Source organism: Rhipicephalus microplus, unplaced genomic scaffold (genome assembly GCF_043290135.1).
Source record: "Rhipicephalus microplus isolate Deutch F79 unplaced genomic scaffold, USDA_Rmic scaffold_14, whole genome shotgun sequence".
Lineage (NCBI taxonomy): Eukaryota > Metazoa > Arthropoda > Arachnida > Ixodida > Ixodidae > Rhipicephalus > Rhipicephalus microplus.
Genome location: NW_027464587.1, coordinates 22408119 through 22430565, shown reverse-complemented (window position 1 = coordinate 22430565; position 22447 = coordinate 22408119). Strand labels below are relative to the sequence as shown.

General features: G+C 46.8%; 1 protein-coding gene across 3 annotated transcripts in view; it reads right to left on the bottom strand.

The window, feature by feature from the left end:
* Positions 1–22447, bottom strand: part of Nadk2 (NAD kinase 2, mitochondrial) — a 144177-nt gene that overhangs the window by 109401 nt on the left and 12329 nt on the right. For 2 of the 3 annotated variants that reach the window (XM_075882917.1, XM_075882918.1), the window contains exon 3: positions 16148–16314. In XM_075882917.1, the coding sequence (XP_075739032.1) occupies positions 16148–16314 (167 nt within the window). Of the gene's footprint in view, positions 1–16147; positions 16319–22447 lie in introns of all 3 variants that reach the window. The other variant, XM_075882919.1, reaches the window with a different exon arrangement.

The following is a 22447-nucleotide window of genomic DNA, read 5'->3' as shown; positions in this document are numbered from 1 at the left end:
GTTGTTCCACTCCGCATCAAAACATGGTCCAAAAAAGCTGCTGTAAATGCGGTTCCTCTGTCTGTGATTACGACAGTTGGTGCACCATGCCTCAGTACAATATTCTCGATAAAAAATCTTGCCACCTCCGCTGCTGTACCTCTCTGGATAGCCTTTGTCTCAGCATAACAAGTCAAATAATCCGTCGCAATGATAACCCATCGGTTGCCTGCAGTAGAAGTAGGGAGTGGGCCCAAAATGTCCATGCCGATCTGGTGGAATGGAGCCATTGGGACCTGTACGGGTTGCAGGAGATCAGCTGGTTTAGTTGGCGGTGACTTGCATCGCTGGCAGTCGAGACAGGTACGAACGTGGTGCTTCACGGCTGTGGTTAGTCTTGGCCAGTAATACCTATGCTATACCCTGGCCAACGTTCTTGTGTAACCCAAGTGGCCAGAGGTAACCTCGTTGTGGCATGCTTTCAGTACTTCGGTGCGAAGGGCTGCTGGGATGACGAGTAGATAAGCAGATCCCGTCGACGAAAAATTTCTTTTATAGAGTACTCCGCCACGTAAACAAAATGATGACAACGCTCTTGCGAAAACTCTTGGCGCCTTCCGAGATTTGCCATCCAAGTAGGTAATTAAGCCAAGCAACTCAGCGTCGTCTCGTTGTTGTTGCGCAATGGTGGTCGTGTCGAGGACGCCGAGAAATGATGTTTCCTCCTCCTCGGGTAAGGTTGCCGACTCAATGGGTGAACGGGACAAACAGTCGGCGTCCATATGTCGCTTCCCTGACTTGTGTACGACTGCCATATCGAATTCCTGTAGCCTGAGACTCCAACGCGCTAATCGGCCGGTAGGGTCTTTAAGATTAATTTACCAACACAGTGAGTGGTGGTCGCTAATTACTTTGAAGGGGCGGCCATATAAATACGGACGAAATTTTGTAACCGCCCTTACCACGGCAAGACATTCCTTCTCAGTCGTGGAGTAATTAGCCTCAGCGCGTGTTAACGTTCTGCTTGCGTAAACAATTGCCCTTTCTGTGCCCTCTTGCTGCTGCACAAGCACAGCTCCCAGACCAACATTGCTAGCATCGGTGTGAAGCATCGTAGGGGCTCTCTCGTCGAAGTGGGCAAGGACTGGTGGTGTTTGTAGTCGCTGGCGAAGATCGTTAAAAGCAGCTTCCCCTTCGTTATTCCACTCAAAGGTGATGTCTTCTCTCGTGAGGCAAGTTAGCGGTGATGCTATGCGTGCAAAGTCCGCGATAAATCGTCAATAATATGCGCAGAGGCCGAGAAAGCGTCTGACAGCCTTTTTATCCGTCTGCATAGGGAACTATTCTACGGCTGCGATTTTTTCAGGATCGGGATGAACACCAGCATGACTGACGACATGACCAAGAAATCACAGCTCTTCGTAGCAAAAGTGGCACTTCTCAGGCTTCAACGTCAGGCCCGCGGACTGTATGGCTCGTAAGACCACCTCAAGTCTTTCAAAGTGCTCGTCAAACGTCGCGGAAAAAACTTTGACGTCGCCCAGATATACTAAGCATGTTTTCCACTTCAACCCAGAAAGCACGGTATCCATGAGTCTTTGAAAGGTAGCAGGGGCTGAGCACAAACCGAATGGCAAGACCTTAAATTCATATAACCCATCTGGTGTAACAAAAGCGGTCTTCTCGCGGTCTCTCGGGTCCACCTCAATTTGCCAATATCCACTCCGCAAGTCCATTGAAGAGAAGTATCGAACATGTCAAAGTCTGTCGAGAGAGTCGTCTATACGCGGTAGTGGATATACGTCTTTCTTTGTCACCTGATTTAGCTTCCGGTAATCCACACAGAAGCGCAGGCTGCCGTCCTTTTTCTTAACGAGGACCATAGGCGACGCCCAGGGGCTCTGTGAAGGCTGAATGACGTCATCTTCAAGCACTCTGTCTACCTGCTGTTGTATCGCTTCATGTTCTTTTGGAGCCACGCGATAAGGGTTCTGGTGAATAGGTCTCGCCGTTTCCTCGGTAATTATTCGATGCCTGGTTAGAGGCGTACAGCCAACTCTTGATTTTGTCGAAAAGCAGTCTTGAAATTTGGCCAGTAGCTCAAGGAGTCTGCGTCGGTCGTCTTTCGGCAAAGTAATGCTAACGTCCAGAACAGGCGCTGAATCAAGATTTAGCGACTCGTCGACTACCGCCAAGCAGCCTTCGGCATCTGTCGCTTACTTCGACATCGTCGAAGTAAGCGACAGCCGTGCCTTTAGGAAGGTGCCGGCATTCAGCACTAAAATTGGTCAGCAGCAAGTCCGTGCGTCCAGCAGCAACTCTGACGATACCTCGTGCGACAAAAAATACCGTGGGTGAAGAGCAGCGAGCTTATTCGGTCTGCAACTCCTTCGGCGTCAAACTGAGCAGCGGCAGCCACAGAAACAAGCGTGCATGACCTCGGAGGGAGAACCACATCGTCATCAGTAAGACGCAGTTGGTTTGGTCGCGCCTCTGGAGAAACGGGTAAGCCCAAACTGTTGCAAAACGTAATCAAGCTCTCTGGTATGTTGACGACGGCACCATATTCTCGTAAAAAGTCTATGCCAAGAATTACGTCTCTGCAGCATGCAGCGATAACGACGAACGACGCAGTGAAAGGAGATCCTCCGATGTCAATTCTTGCGGTACATCTTCCCGAGGGCATCAATAACTGGCCTCCTACTGTTCTTATATGAGGGCCCGTCCACGGCGTCTTCATTTTTCTGAGGCTGTCCACGAGGTCCTGACTGATAATGGAAAAGTCGGCACCAGTGTGGACTAAAGCTGTTACTTTCTGGCCGTCAAGAAAAACTCTAAGGTCAGAAGTCACAATTTCATCGTTTTCACGGCTTATCGGCTAAATGACGTCATGCTGTGGGGGCTTCTCGTCGTGATCTTTACGGCCTGCAACCTTGCCCCCGGAGGTCGCCGCTCTCAGTTTCCCCGGCGTGGGCTAGATGACCTTCTTGTATTAAGGTCCGCGTAGGTGCGGCGGTGCGACAAAGGCGAACGCGCGGGGGACGGAGAGCGGGATCGACGTCTCTGACCAGGAGGGTGAGCAAGCATTGCCTTCTCTGCAGTGGTAGAGCCGTCTTCAAAGTGAGAACGGGCTCCATAGAAAGAGCTGTCGTCACGGCGCGGAGTGTATTCGTCGTTGGCACGTCGACCGTCAAACCAAGGTAGATGAGGACGGAATGAATCACCTCGATGCCAGGCCAGCAATGACGGGCAATATGTCCTGCACCTCCGCAGTGAAAGCATAGTGGACGTCTGTCCACTGTGCGCCATGCATCTGTTTTTTGGGTCGGTGGACGCGTCGATGTCCATGGGGTGGCTGTGGACGGCTGGTTGTATGGCTGTGGCGTGGGTGGTTGATGCAGTGTCTGCTCTTGCCGCGGATACGATGGGGCCATCGGCACCTGGTGGTACAGTGTCGGCATAGTGGGTGGTGGACGTCGGAGAGCGGCAGCGTAGCTCATAGGACGCTGCTGAGCATCACGACTAGCCGTAGACAACGCTTGGTGGATTTCGTCGCGTACGACTTCAGCGATCGACGCGATGGGATTTTGAGCAACCGGATTCCGCAACTTATGCAGTTCCTCGCGAACTATCTCCCTAATCAAGTGTCGCGAGCAGCTCTGACTCTCAGACGTCATGGCGATTGCATTGATTGGGACATTGCAGGTCATGCGGTCATATTGCCTGCAGCGTTGATGAGGGGCCCGCTTGATAGTCGTAGCCTCCTTAATGAAGTCAACCACGGTACTTGGAGGGTTGCGCAGTAGCCCGGCAAAAAGCTGTTCCTTGACACTGGGCGTGAGGTAACTCAACTTTTTATCTTCCGTCATGTGCGGGTTAGCTCGTTGAAAAAGACGAGGCATGTCCTCGGCAAACATTGCAACGGTTTCGTTGGGTTTTTGAACCCATAGCTCCAATACAGTGAAGGCTCGTTAATTCACACCTCATTAATTCGAAATTTTGGATAATTCGAAATGGTCGCCGCAGTCCGGTCCGCAGTGCACAGAAGACCATGTGTAAAACGATTCGTTAATTAGAACAGAAATTGCTGCCTCTACGGATAATTCGAAGCGTGCGCCGCCGAGCGTCATCATCGTCAAACACTAGGGGAAGCTTTTACAGTCGAACGATAGGTGGCACGACCATTTTTTTCGAGCTTCAAGTGGCCTCCAAGCAAAGGGCGAGCAAAGTATGGCCTCCAAAATCCAGGGAGCAATTTTTTTTTTTTTTCGTAGCCCTCCCGCTATTTCAGCGCCTGGCGCCACTTGTACGCGGGACCCACGAGACGCTGAGGAGTCGGCGGAGTAGTCCTAGCAGTCCTAGGCCGCTCCCGGCAGCGTCACTTTGTTCCTCGAGCACGTTGTTCGTTCACGAATGATTTTGTGCGCGGGCGACTGGAAGGACTTTGACATTACGCTGCTCACTGCCATGCACATGTTAATGCGCGCATGGGAACAGGTGACCGCGACCACAATCGCAAACTGTTTCCGCCACAGTGGATTTGCAGCTGGAAGTGCGCAGGATAGTTGTGACATCGACGTGGATGGGGCTGAGGAGCTCATGCCAGTGGCATTGCGCGACGATCTTCGGGGCGTACGTTTTGCCGATTATGTTAAAGTTGACACCGGTGCATCGGTGTGTGGTGCCCTGACTGATGAGGACATTATCGCTCAAGTAGCCGGTGCGCAGCCTGATGCTGAAGAGCCAGAAGGTGAGGAAGACGAAAATGACGAAGCGCCTGTGCGCCCGTCAGCTTCTGCGGTGATGGAGGCACTTAATGTGGCGCGTCTCTTCTTCAGCTTTGAAGAGGGTGAAGAGGATTCCCTGCGCCGCGTCCGCGCGCTGGAACAGGGACCCGCAGCTGTGGCATTCAGAGAAAAGAAGCAGATGGTCATCACCGACTTTTTTTGGCAATAAATATTTTTCGTGCCCCCACCCCCGAAATCCACCCATTTTTGCTCACTTTCATTATTTCGAATTTTGTTTAATTCGAAATTGCTCAGCGTTCCCGTGGAATTCGAATTGACGAGCTTTTACTGTAACTGCTGCACACGGTCCCTTCTATCGATATTGACGAAGGCATCGACGAACTTCTGTCGAAAGTCGGGCCAAGCTGACAGATTGCCTTCTCTATTTTCATACCAAGTACGAGCACCGTTGTCAAGGTAGAAATAGGCGCGTGAAAGCTTTTCCTGTTCCGACCACTGATTTACCTTGGCAACACGCTCATAGTGGTTGAGCCAGTCGTGAACGTCTTCATGGGCACCGCCACTAAAGGGATCGGGAACGACGGGTTGAAAGAGGGTCACCTGAGATGGGTGCGTCGGAAAGCTGCCTTGGGGCACCTGATGCGGGCTTGCGTTGGCCATTGGTTGAGGTGTGCGGTGCCTAGCAGGTTCCGGCGAGTGAGTCAGCTCTGGCGCGAGGCCTCGCAACCGTCGACTAGAGCGATGCACCGGTGTTTCTACACGTGACAATGCGCCTGGACTCGAGCAGCTCCCAGCGGGCGTGTGGAGCATCAGACAGGGTTGCGGCCCAGCACCTCCACCAGTGTTGCGGTACAACGCGAATAAAACACAGATACACCTTGGGACGACGAAAGCAGCGTGTCCTCAACAGCTGAGCCACAAGATCGTCTTTTTTGGCCTCGAGAGAAGCTAGAGACCCACTACCTCGTGCCCACTGAATGCCCCATCATCGTTTTCGTACACATGTACACACGCGTCATTGCGCATATCTGAGGCACCATAACAACATGTCAATGTTATGTATGTGTTTTTTTTACTAGAAAAGGCATACATAAGTAATTCTAAGGACCGTAGCGTTTATTACGCTGCGCTGACCATGCAACGCTTTCCCGAAAAGGCAAGTGTTTCCATCGCTTTGCTAAGATGACACGGTGGCGGCACCTATTCGTCGCCTTGCGTTCTACATCTTATCACCTCAAAGATGGGCGCGTACGCCGCGCGCTTCGTTTTCCAGGATCACTGCCAGATAGTGCTCATGTCTCATTAATGCGCTCGTTCGCCTCCACTGCACGCTCGAGGTACTCCAACGCAACGCCTCTGGAATACCATTCACTGATTTTCTTGCACAGAACACCAAATAAACGTTTTGTTCACTCTCTTCAGACGTAAGACTATCGTCATTCGACGACATTTGCAGTGTAACATGCAGATACAGGGCAAGTTTTTTTTTTTTTCCCCAGGCATCGACGTGCATTGCTTTATTCGAGGTAGCTTCATTAGACAATGCTTACACAGGCCTGCCGTTCTATGACAGATATCCGATGAAATATGGACGAAGACTGAAAGAAGAAGTGGACAATTTGGGCGAAGGAGCTACGCTTCACGTCGTAAACATGCACAACGGTTTAGGGATGCCCACACCTGCCAACCCTCTGATATGCATGGGACACTCCCAAATTTTGAGAAAACCTCGAGATTGTGCGAACACTGCCATAAATCTCCAGAAAAGCATTCTCTACACAATCACAATAAGAAAATAATAGAGTGATGAAAGCCCCATTTTGCTTTTTGGAACAGATTCTGGAGCAAAAAAATGGTGCTTTCGAGCAGCCGCAAATGACTTCGGAGAAGAAAGAAATGCTATAGCTTACGGTTGCTATTGGTGTTTTCAGAGAAGATTCATGTTCCTAATGACTCCTGAAGTCTAAAACACCACTTAAGCATCTAATAAATATTTATTTAATTGTTAAATATCCCGTGCGCTAGTATGCAGCTAGTACACAAGCAGTATAGTTGGGGTTAATCATGGTTGGGGGAGGGGTCAAGAGAATCCGGACTTCTCTGTTGTTCAGGCTGGGGAGGACACCCCTTGCAAGTGTCCCCCTTGAGATTAAGCTTTAGCATGTGATATAATTGAGTTAACAGTTGAGTATAGCACAATCAACTTTTTAAAAGGCTTTCTATCCTTTAATGTATACCTGTGTTGAATGCCCTTTAGCTGTGTGAAATATGGAAATCGAAAAAAAAGGTGAAAAAAAGAGACTGAATAGAACAATGCAATTGCTCGAGCTCGGACCCTATGCCAGTTTTTTTAATTTATATTTGAAAGAAATTTTGTTTATAAATGAAAATACAACACATATTGAAAATATGAAATGGATACCATGGCCTGACATGTGCCACCCCTTGAGATTTTTCTGGATTTACGCCGCTGTGTAGCACACAATGATGATAGTGTATACAGCTTGCCTTTGTTTCGCTTAGGCTCATGCTATGATTCAACTTCATTCTTTTTAGTTGGCCAACATCCTTTCGGAGCAAGTTTGGAGTAGTTACTAGCAAATATTGCACTTTGGAGCAGCATGAAGCAATTTGGAGCAATTGAAGCAGCGCTTCCAGCACTGATAATAAAAGCAAAGGACAGCAGTCTTAATGAAATATTCTGGCCTTCCTCTGTTGCTCCTTGAAGATACTGAACAAAAATTAAAAAAAAAAAACTGGCGAAACTTCAAAATTCAAGTCGAAAGATGCGACTGCTTCTATAAACAAAGTTAATTTCCCATATTTTTGAACAGCTTGCACTATTTTTCATGGATTGTCAGCACACTGCAGCTGCACGTGAGCACAGGCCATGACATCGCAATCCTTGAGATAGCACATGTTGCTGTCCTCCTTTTCATCCCAATCTCCCCCTTCCATAAAAGCTTTAACCCGGCCGGGAGCATTATTCGGTACTGGAACTAATCGGAGAGCTGAGAAGCTCAAGAGATGCGGGTGACGGCTGGCACTGTTGGCTTGCCCGCTGCAGGTGCATGGGACGTTGCCTCCTCTAGTTCTTGGAGCAGCCACTAGATGCAGCAGTTTGGGAAAAACTCATTCATTATTTTTATGTGGTTTCTGCCTGGAATGAAGCTTGTCTGGGCCATCAAAATTTTCAACTCAATTGAAAATCTTAGCAGCAAAAATTTTGTTCAGTATCCCTTTGTAGGAAGAAATACCCGCACAACCCATGGATGACGGATGGTATAAAGAGCTTAAAGACAAATAAAAACTTGTACAAAAAACTAAATGTCAGCCTTCTAACACTGCATTTGCTAAACAATATAATAGTTATTGTAAATTATTCAACGTACAACTTAAACAGGCAAAAAAAAAGGTACTACAAAAGTATTTCTACAGAATAAGAACAACCCAAAGAACTAGTGGCAGCTACTAAACTTCTTCCTAAATTAAAATAGCTCATCTGCTGATATGCACATAATTGAAATAAATGCTAAGTGTCCTAGTCTTTCGGAGCTCAATGACATCGCAAATGCTTTCTTGAACTACTTCTTTTTCGTTTATTCCGGTAACTAGAGACATGCCCAGTTCCGTAGCACTTTACACCGCATGCCACAGTCATTCTTTCTACTATTACCTGGCACGCTGAATGAAGTGTTTTCCACAATTAACAATCTTAAAAATACAGGCCTAGTTTAAAAGCATCTCCGTGAGACATTTAAAACTACTAGATGCACGTTTCATTTCAGACATGCTGTGTAACATTATAAACCTGATGTTTAAACAAGGATTATTTTCTTCTTTCTTGAAAAATTTCAAGATTGTTCCTATCTTTAAAAAAGTGACAAACAAATAGTTACAATCGCCCAAGCACTAGTTTTTCCTGCCTTAGTAAAATCATTGAGAAATTATTTGTCAAAAGTCTTAAAAACTACTACAGTTCCAGTTGTTAAAGGGCCACTCACCAGGTTTGACAATTTTGAGCTGACAAGTGCAAATGCATAGACGAGGCTTTCATGATCATGTCTGCCAAAATTTCCAACACTACGTGCCGCAGACATGGGTCAAATTTCAAGATGAACGCTGTTCTCCCTCCCTTCTGCCGGCGTGCGCTCCGAGAATACAGGCATGACAAGCGCGTATGAATGGCCCTACGTACACGGCAACGCAGTGACGTTGGTCCTCTACATAGACGACTTTGCTCTGATGATGCAAACAGTGGCAAATGACATGGCAAAAATCATTTACCACGGCATGCGCAGTTTATGTTTTTGTTGGTTGAAAAGATTAATAAAGCTCTAGATAAATAATGAGACGCAATAAGGGAATGTGAGCGTCTTTTTTCCATGCCGTGAATTGCAATGAGATGCGGGGCTAATGCGTCTGCGTTTCACATGCGTTCGCGTCCCCACAGTCAGCGCATCAAGCAGACGACCGCCGTGGAACGCTCCTACACGTTCGCGCACTAGTTGTGCTCATCTATTCCACCGCGTCTAAGCCAGCATTTCCAAACCATCCCGTAGAAACAGGCAGAGGACCACAAAATCACACTGGTCAACAAACCAACACCACTTGCGTGCTCGGGGGTTGGACTTGTTTGGGCACGTCATGCCCACAAGACCTCTTGGTCGGATGCCTGAGAGGGTGGGAAAGAGATTAGGCTTGCGAAGGCTACGCGGAAGAGCCGCAAGGGTTTCGAGCTCGCCTGCTCTCATCCTCGTTTCGTGCCGCTACAAAAACCCGTTTTCTCTGCTCGTGACGAACACATTCAAAAAAATTTTCCGGCGAAATGTTTTTTATTGGACACCCCACAACTTCCACTGCCTCACGAAAATTTGGTATGGGGCCTGGTGAGTGGCCCTTTAAAGAATAACCAATTTGTTTTCCGCCATGGAAGTGCTACTAGTCTTGCTGTGTTGGCACAACAAGATTAGTAGAACTAATTTTGCTGACTGGCTACATTGAAACTGCATTTATTCTGTAAATTTAGTAGAATATGTCTTCTCAGACTTCACTAACCTTCTTACATGATTAATCACCAAGTGCTGTTTGATAAACTTGAGTGTTACGGCATAAGTGCCCATGCACTAACATTCCTAAAAAAAACTATTTACTTGATAGGTAATATACAGTACACATAGCGGACGCATATTCGGCAACTAAGTGTGTTAACCAGGGTGTACCACAGGGCTCAGTTCTAGGTCCCGTGCTTTTCATTTTATGTATTAACAATCTTTCGGATTCTCTTAACTCCTCCAATCACAATCATTGCATCTTATAAGCTGATGACACTACCATATCTTCTTCCGATAAATCTATTACCGTTCATACTGCAAATCTGAGTATTGCATCAAGTAATATTATGGATTTGCATAGCAAGCACTATTTAGTTTTAAATCTGTATTTCGCTGGTGACATTGCATTGCTGAGTAACTCAGGGGACGAATTGGAACTCACGATTACGGAGTTAGACAACCATAGCAGAAAGGTAGGTCTTAAAGTTAATCTGCAGAAAACAAAAGTAATGTACAACAACCTCGGAAGAGAACGGCACTTCGAGATAGGTAATAGTGTACTTGAAGTTGTAAAAGACTATGTCTACTTAGGACAGGTAATAAGCGCGGAGCAGAACCATGAAATTGAAGTAGTTAAACCTCGCTATAACGAGACGGTCTATAAAGAAATAATGGATATAACGAGCAAATCCTAATTCCCCTTGAAAGTCCCCATACAAACCAATGTATTCAAAACCTCGTTTTAACGAGGCAAAATTTGCCTGTTATGGGATATAACGAACAAATTTTGTTAGGAAGTAAAATTTAGAGCCGATGTCACGACAGTGCACAACGCGAATTTGAGGGGCGCGCAACGCGAGAACTGTACTTAGCAGTTCAAAACTCCCGCCACGCGCCCTCCAGCAACGCGTGCAAAGCAGACGGCACGCGCTGTTTCCGGAGGAGAGGTCGCTGCACGTGCGCCGCTTGGCTACCACCGACAGCGGAACGCTCCGCAGCTCCGCGAACGTCTCGCCCTTTTCTTTTCTTTTGTGCCTTCTTTATATCCTCCCTTTCCTCTTTCTCATGGCGCTGAGGCGCGCTTCCTAATCTTAGATACCCCCTTGCCCTTGAGTAACCGGTTCCTACAGGGCAGCGCAAAAGAGCGCCCCTTCTGCCCCTTCCTCTTCACAGTCACTTTTTCTGCAAGTGTTGTCGCTCACCAACGTGAGCCGCATTGCTTTTGCACGCGTGTTTCTTCTCTTTTTCGACCGCTTCCGCCTTATCTTTTATCATGCTGCGCTCGTGATTCCAGCAACATGAACGCGCCAGGCGGGAAGCGACAGCGCATAACGCTAGATCAGAAGGCGGCTATGATAAGAGCCGTCGAATCGAGGACCAAGAAAGGCAACGTGGCAAGAGACTTTGGCATATCGACGAGCACACTGTCAACCATCTTGAGCAAGCAGGAGTCCATCATCGACGCTGTTGCACGTGGCGTGAAAGGAAGCGCTAAGAGGATGAGGGCACCTGCCTTTGAAGCGGTCGAAAGGGCCATTTTTAAATGGTTATTAGACACGCGGGCCGTGAATTTGCCGGTGAGCAGCACCTTGCTGTGAAGAAAAGCGAGAGACTTTGCCTGCATCATGGTCTATGACAACTTCAAAACAAGTTCGGGTTGGCTCCAACGCTTCAAGGAGCGCCACGACATTGTCGGGAGAGCGGTCTGCGGCGAATCGCAATCTGTCGGCGAAGCAGAGGCTACCAAGTGGGCGAGAGAAAACATCATGCGGCTGCTAGAAAAATACAGCGCGGAGGATATTTTTAACGCGGACGAAACCGCTCTCTTTTTCAAGATGTTGCCGCACAAGACGTTAGCCCTCAAAGGCAAGCCGTGCCATGGCGGCAAACAAAGTAAGGTGCGGATCACTGCGCTACTTTGTGCAAACATGACCGGCTCTGAGAAGCTGCCAATTTTCGTAATTGGCAAAAGTGCATCCCCTCGCTGCTTTAAGGGGAAGAGGCAGCTCCCAGTCAAGTACAAAGCCAATCGCAAAGCCTTGATGACCAGGGAGATTTTTTTTAAATGGCTTTGCGAGTGGGACGAGAAGGTGGCAAAGGCGAACCGCAAGGTGTGCCTTGTTTTAGATAACTGCACCGCCCACCATACCGCTGCCGTGCTTCAAAACATCGAGCTGCTGTTCCTTCCTGCCAACTGCACAGCAAAAAATACAGCTGCTTGACCAAAGCGTGATTATGTCGCTGAAGGCAGGTTACCGCAAGCGTGTGATAGACAAGCTCCTGCTCAACATGAGGATGAAGCGAGACACCGATGTTGACTTGTATGCTGCGCTCGAAATGCTTCAAGCGGCGTGGATGAGTGTGACGGCGACCACGATCGCAAACTAGATCGCCGCTGCACTAGACGCCAGCGATGAGCCATCAGACGAGCCCACTGTGCCAGACGGTTTTGCACATCGGACGAAGTCGCTGCATCATGGACGGCACTTCGTGACGGTGGTGTCGTGCCTGACAGCGAGTCGTTTTGCGACTATGTGATTGCGGACTAGGAAGTGGTGGCAACAGAGGAGCTCCTTGATGACGATATTGTGCGCGCTGTCAGTGATCGTAACGAAACCAGTGACGATGACTCTGTCGACGAACAGGAGACAAATGTGCCGACGGAGTCGGAGGCATTAGACGCGGTGGACGTACTGCGCCGCTACTTCGGCGCTCACGAGGGCGGCGAAGATGGCTTGAACATTGCGGCCGCAGCTGAGCGAGCCATCGTTCGCATCAGGAAGATGCATCAACGTCCAATTACGGACTTCTTTGCAGCTAAGTCTGCCTGAAATGCAAGCTGTGTATTTTGAAGTGCATTAAAACAGGTGCATGACTTTTCCCTTTTTATTTGGGAATGCCGTTATTTTGTTGCATACCACCGTGCGGTGAAATGCTATTTCGCCCGCTATTTTTTTTGGGTAAGTACAGTGCACAATAGTTGCGGTAAATGCCCGCTAGAGCTATAACGAAATATTGGTTATAACGAGCAAATAGCGGCGGCCCTCCAATTTCGTTATAACGAGGTTTAACTGTAACTAAAAGAATAAGAATAGGGTGGAGCACATTTGGCAAGCACTCGCAAATCATGACAGGTAGATTGCCATTATCCCTCAAGAAGAATGTATATAACAGCTGCATCTTGCCTGTAATTAGCTACAGAGCAGAAACCTGGAGACGTACAAAGAGGGTTCAGCTTAAATTGAGGACGACACAGCGAGCAATGGAAAGGAAAATGGAAGGTGTAACATTCAAAGACAAGAGAGCAGAGTGGATTAGGGACCAAACCGGGATTAAGGATATCATAATTGAAATCAAAATGAGAAAATCGACATGGGCCCGGCATGTAGCACATAGACAGGATAACCGCTGGTCATTAAGGGTGACTAACTGGATTCTCAGAGAAAGCAAGCGGGTTAGTGGGAGACAGAAAGTTAGGTGGGCAAATGAGATTAAGAAGTTCGCGGGTATGTATAAAATGGCAGCAGCAACCACAGAAAGAGTAGACTGGCGGAACATGAAAGAGGCCTTTGTCATGCAGTGGACGTAGTCAGGCTGATGATGATGAATCTGCCGTAACGGATCCGCCACGGGTTCCTATGGACTACCTAAAATTCACAAGCCTGACGTCCCCCTTCGTCCAATTGTAGACTTCACTTCCTCTCCATGCCGAGCCCTTTCAAATTTTCTACACCGAATGTTTTCCCCCTTAACCCGGTAGAGACCATATCATGTCCGTGACTTCCGCCACTTCGTGTAGCTAGCGTCACAGGTGAGCATTGACAATGACGAGAGCCTGGTCTCATTCGACGTCGTTTTATTGTTCACCAATGTGCCAGTGCCCTTACCTGTGTCCTCTGCCCATGCTGCGCTTGACGCAAGCCTGAGTGAAAGGACTCCTTTGGCTGTTGGCGAGCTCTGCCATCTACTGCAATTCTGTCTGTCTAGTACATACTTCTCCTACAAACGAACAATTTTCAAGCAGAACAGTGGTACCGCAATGGGAGCTTCCATCTCCGTCACGATGGCAAACCTGACCATGCAGTAAATAGAAGAGAAAGCACGTAGCTCCTTCTCACCGCACCCTAAGCTCTTTCTTCATTACATAGACGATTGCTTTTGCATCATGAAGACGTCTGAAATAGAAAAATTCAGACAGCATCTAAATTCCGTGCACCCAGCCATACATATTACAGCCAACTGAAAAGCGACTGCAGCCTGCCCTTTCTCAACGTCCAGGTGGCAAGAAAGCGCAACGGCCTGGAGTTCTCCGTTCACATTCCTGGAAGCAAACGCATACTGGCCGCTACCTTCAATATGATTCATCCTATACTACCTGTCACAAGTCCTCGGTCGTGACCACGTTACTCCAAAGAGCCCAGAACATATGCTCCAATGACACAGAGCAAAATAAATAAGAGGTCCGCGTAAATGTGGACCTCATAAAAAACAGATATCTAACAAATCTTCATACGAGCCATCACCTGCTGCGCAGAGCAACAGAGGATACGAAAATCCCAATCAGCATTATTTGGCAGCCCTCCAAAGCACGTACCTATCCATACGTCCAAGGAACCAGCGAATTGTTGGCACATGCCTTCAAGAAAGAAGGGGTTCACATGGCGCACGTATCTTCATGTACTCTGGGCTGCCTCCTTCCCCGCCTGCTGAAAGACTGGCCAACAGTGTACAAGCCCCCCGGTTGCGTTTATACAATCCCGTGCACCGAGTGAACTTCTTCGTATATCGGCGAGACAAAAAACCTACCGGAACGACTCAAACAGCACGCCAATGAGGTTCGCAAGCTCTACAAAGAGCGCATCGCCGTCGCCGAGCATTCCGAGACGCTTGACCATGCGACGACCATCCTTGAAAGCGAGACTAACTGGACGAGAAGGTTACTACTCGAGTTGTGGCATATACAGCGAACGGTCCAAAACATCAACCGTTATCTCGGAACTTTTCGCCCAGTGTTTGCACACGTACTACGCTCCGCGGCAAAATGGGAGAGATAGAGGAAGAGAGAGGAGTCATTAACCGCCCCGCGAGTGCTTTGAAAACGCTGCTGCAACGTAGCCCCAGTCTCCCCTGAAGAAGGAACCAATTCGGTTTCGAAACGTCGGGTTTAAGCATATTCAAGTACTTTTTGGTTGGAGTCTAAATGGTTACACAGTTTTTTAATTCCAGGCACCATATATTTACGAGTGCTAGTATGATCGTTAATGTCAAAAACTTTCTAGACAGTCATACAGAGCCGTTTATGCATTGCTGTGGCCCTGACAAACAATAAATGAAAATTTAAGCCAAATTTCATTGTTCCATACTAATTTTCTGTTTTCTGGTGGTACAAATTTCGGATGACTCAAATATTTTTCATGACGATACAAGATTCATTTCACTAAAGTTTCACATTAAGCCACATTAGCATGGAGAAGTTCACAGCCAAAATGCAAAGGAACGTTTTCTAGAAACTGGCAAATATCTAATGTCAAGTTGTTGAAGTTAACTTCGGTATTTGAATAACTGGCACCTTAGAGCTGAGCGATGATGGCCCCGCCGCAGTAGCCTGGTGGCTAAGGTACTCGGCTGCTGACCCGCAGGTCGCGGGATTGAATCCTGGCAGCATTTTCCATGGAGAGGCGAAAATGCTGTGGGCTCGTGTGCTCAGATTTGGGTGCACGTTAAAGAACCCCAGGTGGTCGAAATTTCCGGAGCCTTCCACTACGGCTCTACTACAGTGATTTTGGGACGTTAATCTCCACATATCAATCTGAGTGATAATGAAAGACTTCTCTATTGCGATGATGCATGAGCGACCCACAGCAGTCTTCACTGGACAACGTATTCTGAGCACAACTTGAGAAAATGTGAAATGGCAGTTAAAATAAAACCAATTGCCAATCAAGTGCAGCGATCAGTGACGTGACACACCAACTAGCCCAGAAACGACCAAGACTCATTGAGAGCACGTATGGGGAGATATTACCTCAAGCGGACGAGCCACACATACTTAACACGGTTAGGGCAGTTTCGCAAGGACAAGCCATATAATATTACATCGCAAAACCACGATATGTTTATGAGCTACACTGAAATGGAGGGTTTAGAAATTTTGACTATCCAGTGTTCTCAAGCATGCACTGACATCACACAGTGCTTGGGCCTCTGGCATTTAGTCTCCATGAAAATGCGACTACTGTGGTCATCACCACACCCTTCGGGTCAGCAGTCGAGCACCATAAGCGCTACATTAGTGCAGTGAAAGAGGATGAGCAGTGCTTGTCTAAAATGGTAAGGAGTCAAAGCAGCATGCTGCTTGAGGCTAACCTGGAAGGATCACTGTTGATGCCTATGATGGGCTTGTCACGCGTGTGGATTTTACTGGCTGCCATAAGAAATGTGCCATCGCCTCCTGTCGTGAAGATGACATCTGCCCAGTCGATGTTGCTGTCAGTGTAGTCGAACCGGTCCACGAGTCGAGTCTCAATGCCATTCTCCCTGCAACCGCAAGCAAAACACTGTCAACAACCACACAATACAAGCAAGAAAAGAAAAAAAATGCACGGCAGCTCCACTATTGGCGAACCCGAGGAAGTGCGTCGCGTGAGTACATTCGTAGATTTCCCGCTGCCCCGTTTGGCGAACAGCCGTTGACGCCAATACTTATTAAAGTAAGCATGGGGGGTTTCTTAACAATTAGTATAATCTTGTTAGACACATTCACGAACTCTATGTGCAACACGTGCACTGCTTTTTGCTGCTCTTTATCAACTATTTGCCTGTTATGGAAGCTGAGATACGCGTAATCTGCAGGGAGATCTGTTGGGTTGTCTCCCCCATAACATGTATTCACATAGCAAGGCAGCACCGACGCAGCGGGACATGCATTCACTCGCATGTCGAGGCAGAGGTGCTGTCTGTTGCATCCTGCTAGAGTCAGTTCCACACCTGGCAGATGTTTAGCAATTTTGATTTGATTAATGCAATTGCTTCTTGGCTGTTTCTGTTAATTATATTATTTTATACCTTGTTTGAGCATTGTTACCCTTGTTGTGGCCTGTATAGAGCCCTTTACAGTGAGCGTGATCATGTCACACGAGATCGATGATCGACAAGCCGGGCCCCTCAAGTTCTCCACACTAAAAAGAAGGCATTGCAGTTGAACGCAGAAGCTTGTGTGCAACAGCCACACACCTCAGTTTTGTCTGCTCAAAATGTCACTATTAAAGCGGAAAATGTACACTGAACTCGCACCTCTTCTCGACAACAATGAAGTGTAACAAAGGGAGCATGTGTAGCTGATGTGCCTGGTAGTGTCGACGCAGAAAGACCTTCCGTACTCTGCCATCAACAATGATGACCGTCTACAACCCACCCATACCAGTCAATCAAGGCCATCAATCAAGACGACATCAGGCAGTGCCAGGGCAATCCGCTACTCTTGTTGATCACTACCAGGAGAATACTGTTAAACTCATATATCAATAAAAAAATTATATATATATATATATATATATATATATATATATATATATATATATATATATATACATAGAGAGAGAGAGAGAGAGAGAGAGAGAGAGCATCGAACGCGTTATTCGGAGGTCGTAGGTTCGATTCCTGCTCACGGCTGGTTATTTTTTCACCCACTTTTCTTCTTATTTACATTCCATTGGTTCTAATAACTTCCCCTATACATTCCTTGGCATTACTGTCTGTTAGATCTCATTAATATTGTGTCAAAACACGAAAAAACGAGCCCTTAAGAATACACTTCTTTCCCTTATATATATATATATATATATATATATATATATATATATATAAGGGAAAGAAGTGTATACCTAAGGGCTCGTTTTTCCGTGTTTTTAACACAATAATAATGAGATATAACAGACAGTAATGCCAAGGAATGTACAGGGGAAGTTATTAACATTAATGGAATGTAAATAAGAAGAAAGAAAAGTGGATGAAAAAATTACCAACTGTAAGCAGGAATCGAACGCGTAATTCGAAGGTCGTAGGTTCGATTCCTGCTTACAGTTGGTAATTTTTTCATCCACTTTTCTTTCTTCTTATTTACATTCCATTAATGTTAATAACTTCCCCTGTACATTCCTTGGCATTACTGTCTGTTATATCTCATTATATATATATATATATATATATATATATATATATATATATATATATTTCATCATATAACTCATCCCCTGATGAAGGGAGGACCCCTCCCGAAATTGTTGGGAAATAAATATATTTAACCTTGATGACAACGCTCCCGTTGTGCCATATCCGATACCTTCACGAAGACTAACTGACCCATTGAATTATTACTCCCACTATATATATATATATATATATATGTAACGGATGGGACATGGCGTCAGTCAGAACACCAGTCTTTTCTGACCCTTCGTCTTCCTCATCTTCCTTCCCCACATTCACCTGTGAAGCGTCACACGTTTCCCCCTCCCCCCGAGAGAGCGTCAACTTATTGGGACAATTGTAGCGACGCAGTTTGTTGACGTGCACAATATCAGCAGTTCTGCTTAACGGAGCTACGCATCGGTCGATCTCATAGTTCACAGAAGAGACTCTGCGAAGAATTGTGTAAGGTCCTTCCATGACTGAGCTGAGCTTTCCTTTGTTCGGGTGCCAAGGTGTTTCGTAGAGGACCAATTCACCAGGTTGGAGATCTTGTGGTAGGAATTTTTTGTCGTAGATTATCTTGTTCTTCTCATGATAGGCAAGCGTGTTCTTGATCGCACTTTTCCTTGCTTCTTGCACACTCTTCATTGGTGCGTCTAAAATTGTGTCGTATGAAGGAATTCCATACATTAGGTACGATGGTGGATATCGTGTTACTTCATGTGGGGTTCTGTTGTATTCATCGACAACATCCGAAAGATGTTTGACCCAAGACTTCTGTGGCTGCTCATTCATTTTGCACTTTAGCCGGGTTACAATAGTCTGATTTGTACGTTCGTTCATGCCATTACATTGAGGGTGTTGTGAGGATGTGAACAATTGGTGGACACTATTGCGTTTTAGAAACTGCTTGAATTTTCCAGCTGTGAAAGCTGGTCCACGATCAGATAGGAACTTCTTGGATTTTCCTGCTGCAAAGATGGCGGTGATGCACGAAATGTATGCGTCACAAGTTTCGTTCTTGTGGGGAAACGCCAAGACATACCGCGTAGCGTGGTCGATCGCCAAGTGAATAAACTTCTTTGTCGAGCCATATCCTGAAAAGCCACCTAGAGTGTCCATTGCTAAAAGATCAAAGGGTTGTTCTGCAGGTGGTAGTCACTCGAGAGATCCGAACCTCTTGGTTTTCGGCTTCTTGCAACGCTGACATATGTCACAGTGGCGGACGTAAGATGAAACGTCTGTGATGATTTCCGGCCAATAGTAGGATGATGACAACAAGCCCAGAGTTTTCTTTACTCCGACGTGTCCGAACTGACAGTGTGCTATCTGCAGAAGGCCCAGTCGAAGCTTGAGAGGAACGTACACTTTGCGAATTCCTTTACGTGTCACGATAGTGACCCCGTTTTCCGTTGTGTACTTGCAGCGAGGGCGGTGATCCTGGTAAGTTTGAAGTTCTGGTAATGAAAGGAGTTGAACCATAGGGCTTCGCGAAAATGCGTCCGCCTCGATGTTCTCGCTGCCTTTTTTTTGATGTCGAATGTTAACGTCATACATCGACAGTTTCAAAGACCATCGAAAGAGCCGGCCATGTGGGTTTTTTATGTTTCTGAGCTATTGTAAAGCAGCATGATCGGTGACAACAGTGAATGGTCGTCCATGTAGGTAGCAGTGCCACTTGTCAACAGCGTCAATTATAGCGAGGCATTCGAGCTCTGTAATGGCATAATTTAATTCGTGCGTGAGTAGCTTACGCGAGTGATAGGCAACGGGGTGTTCTTTACCATCATGATCTCTTTGCTTCAGAACTGCACCTACGCCTACGTTAGATCCGTCGCAATAAAGAATGTATGGTTTCTCGCAAGAAAAAATTCGTAAAATGGGTTCTTTGATCAGACAGTATTTCATGTTCTCAAAGGCTTGTTCACATGAGGAATCCCATTCCCATGGTGTTTCCTTCTTCAACAGCTTCGTAAGTGGGAAAACTATGTCACTGAAGTGCGGTATAAACTGGCGGTAAACGTTGGTGGTGCCTAGAAAACGCTGAAGCTCTTTCGTGGATTTCAGTCTTGGGAATCGCAATACAGCTTCTATGTTTCTTTGTATAGGCGACACTGTACCGTGCGACACTCTGTGACCCAGATATTCAATAGAATCTTGGGCAAAATGGCATTTCTTCAATTTAAGTTTAATATTCTCCATTTTTAGGGCATGCAATAGAGCTTGGAGGTGCTGTAGGTGCTCAGTAAATGCGTCGGAGAAGACTACGATATCATCAAAATAATTAACGACATTCTTTAAGTTATGTTTTCTGATAACTGATTTCACAGCTCTTTCGAATGTAGCAGGAGCATTTCTCAAACCGAAAGGCATAACAAGCCACTCATAATGGCCATTCGGCGTGACAAAAGCTGTTTTTGGGATGTCCTCTGGGTTCATTTTGACATGCCAATAGCTTGATGCGATATCCAATGTCGAAAAATATTTCGATTTTCCCAGGTAGTATAGAACATCGTCTATACGCGGAATAGGTTGGTAGTCAGGCACAGTGACAAAATTAAGCTTTCGATAATCAATGCATAAACGTGTGCGCCCTTCACCTTTTTTCTCTGCAAGAATGACTGGAGCCGCGTATGGGGAAAAAGATGGACGCACTACACCTTGCTTGAGAAGTAAGTCCACTTGCTTGACAATTTCCTCTTTGTCTGCCAGGGAGCATCGATACGGTGGTCTGTGGATAGGCACGTTGTTGCTGAGGGCAATGCAGTGTCGTTCCTCCGCGATACATCCGAAGTCCATCTGAGACTTTGAGAAAATGTCTTCGTAATTGTGAAGCACCTCTCTCAAAGCAGCTTGTTGCGATGGTGGAAGGTGCGTGACATCAACGGCTTGGAGAGGGGTTGTATCGGCGCTGAAGACACACTTTTGTGTTTGAAAGGAATTCTGCAAAGCTTTGTTGTCTTGAAACAAAGTCATCGTGTTTAAATCCAGTGACAGGTTGAAAAAGGAGGCGTTGTCCAGGCCTAGCAAGAATTCAGTCTTCATGCCTGGTAGAACGTGTGCTTGGACTGCCAGCTTTAACTTCCCTATTTCCAACTGTATGTGTACGCGGCCCAAAGTTTTTGTGGTTGAGGTGACTTGTTGGACACTAATGCATGAATCCTTGAGCAACTGCAGCTTCAGTTTTTTTAACACAACTTCATTGATACAGGTAATAGTCGCTCCTGTATCCAGAGTTGCGTTCACCATGTGTCCGTTCACAAGTGCACCAAAACGTATTAATGAGCCTTTGGGCCGCCCTCTTCGTTTCCCTGGTTGACAGTTAGAGCAGACACCATTTCACGGCGAGGGCACTCATTGTGCCAGTGAAACTGATTCGGCAAACCAGCAGATGCACAATGTCGGCACTCACTGTGAGGGGTGCGCATCAATCCTGTAGGGAGCCATGGTCGCGTAGAATGAGGCTCTCGACGCATGAGCTGCCGTTTTGACGAGTGTTGGGAAGCATCTCTGTGGACAGAGTCTTCCGCTTGAAGCGCAGCAGCAAGCCACTTGGCTGGGGTGGAGAGCATCAATCAAGCGAGGCGCCTTTCGATCTCTTCAGGTACACCATCAGTCAATCCTGATACTATGTGAACGTCTTTTAAGTCTGCGAGGCGACCAAGGTGTGTCTTCTCTTCGTAGTAGTGCCTGATGCGCTGTTCTCTTTTGAGCCTGCAGTGCATGAATTGGCGGAAAGGGTCGCTAACAGGTGCAGAAAATCGTGATATCATGCTTGTTTTGATGCCTTCCCACGTATCTTCTGCGTCGAAAATCTCGGTGAGGTACCAGCGGAATGCCTTACCTTCCAGGTACTCGCTGATGCAGTCGATGTGATCTCATTCGGACCAGCTGACGTTGCTCGCCTTCGTTTCGAAAAGGTGCAACCACTTGTCAACAGGGACGTCGTCTTCAGCTCTGGTGTATTTCGGCAGGCTGATCATCTTCTTTGGTGGGCTCATGATGTTGCTGCGGTAGATCCTGTCGACTTAGTGTAACGGATGAGACATGGCGTCAGTCAGAACACCAGTTTTTTCTGACCCTTCGTCTTCCTCATCTTCCTTCCCCACATTCACCTGTGAAGCGTCACATATATATATTATAATTGAAAATACCTCAAGGACCCTATGCACAGGGTTTTACATGAGGAGTGGGACAAACAAGCAAGTTAGTTAATATTTACAAAGTGTGACTCAATGGAGTTCTTGAAATGAGCATGGTCGACGTGAAGGACGATGTCTCAGGGAAGATTGTTCCGGTCGATGGCAATCTTCACAAAGAATGATTCCAGATGCTTAGCGGTGCAGCCATAGGGAGGGTACACGGCTTTATCATGTCTAATGCATTGAGAGATGCGATGAGCTGGATGGATAAGAGAACAGTTGGATAGAACATGAAAAAACTTACGAAAGAGTGAAAGCCTTGTCATTTCGCGGC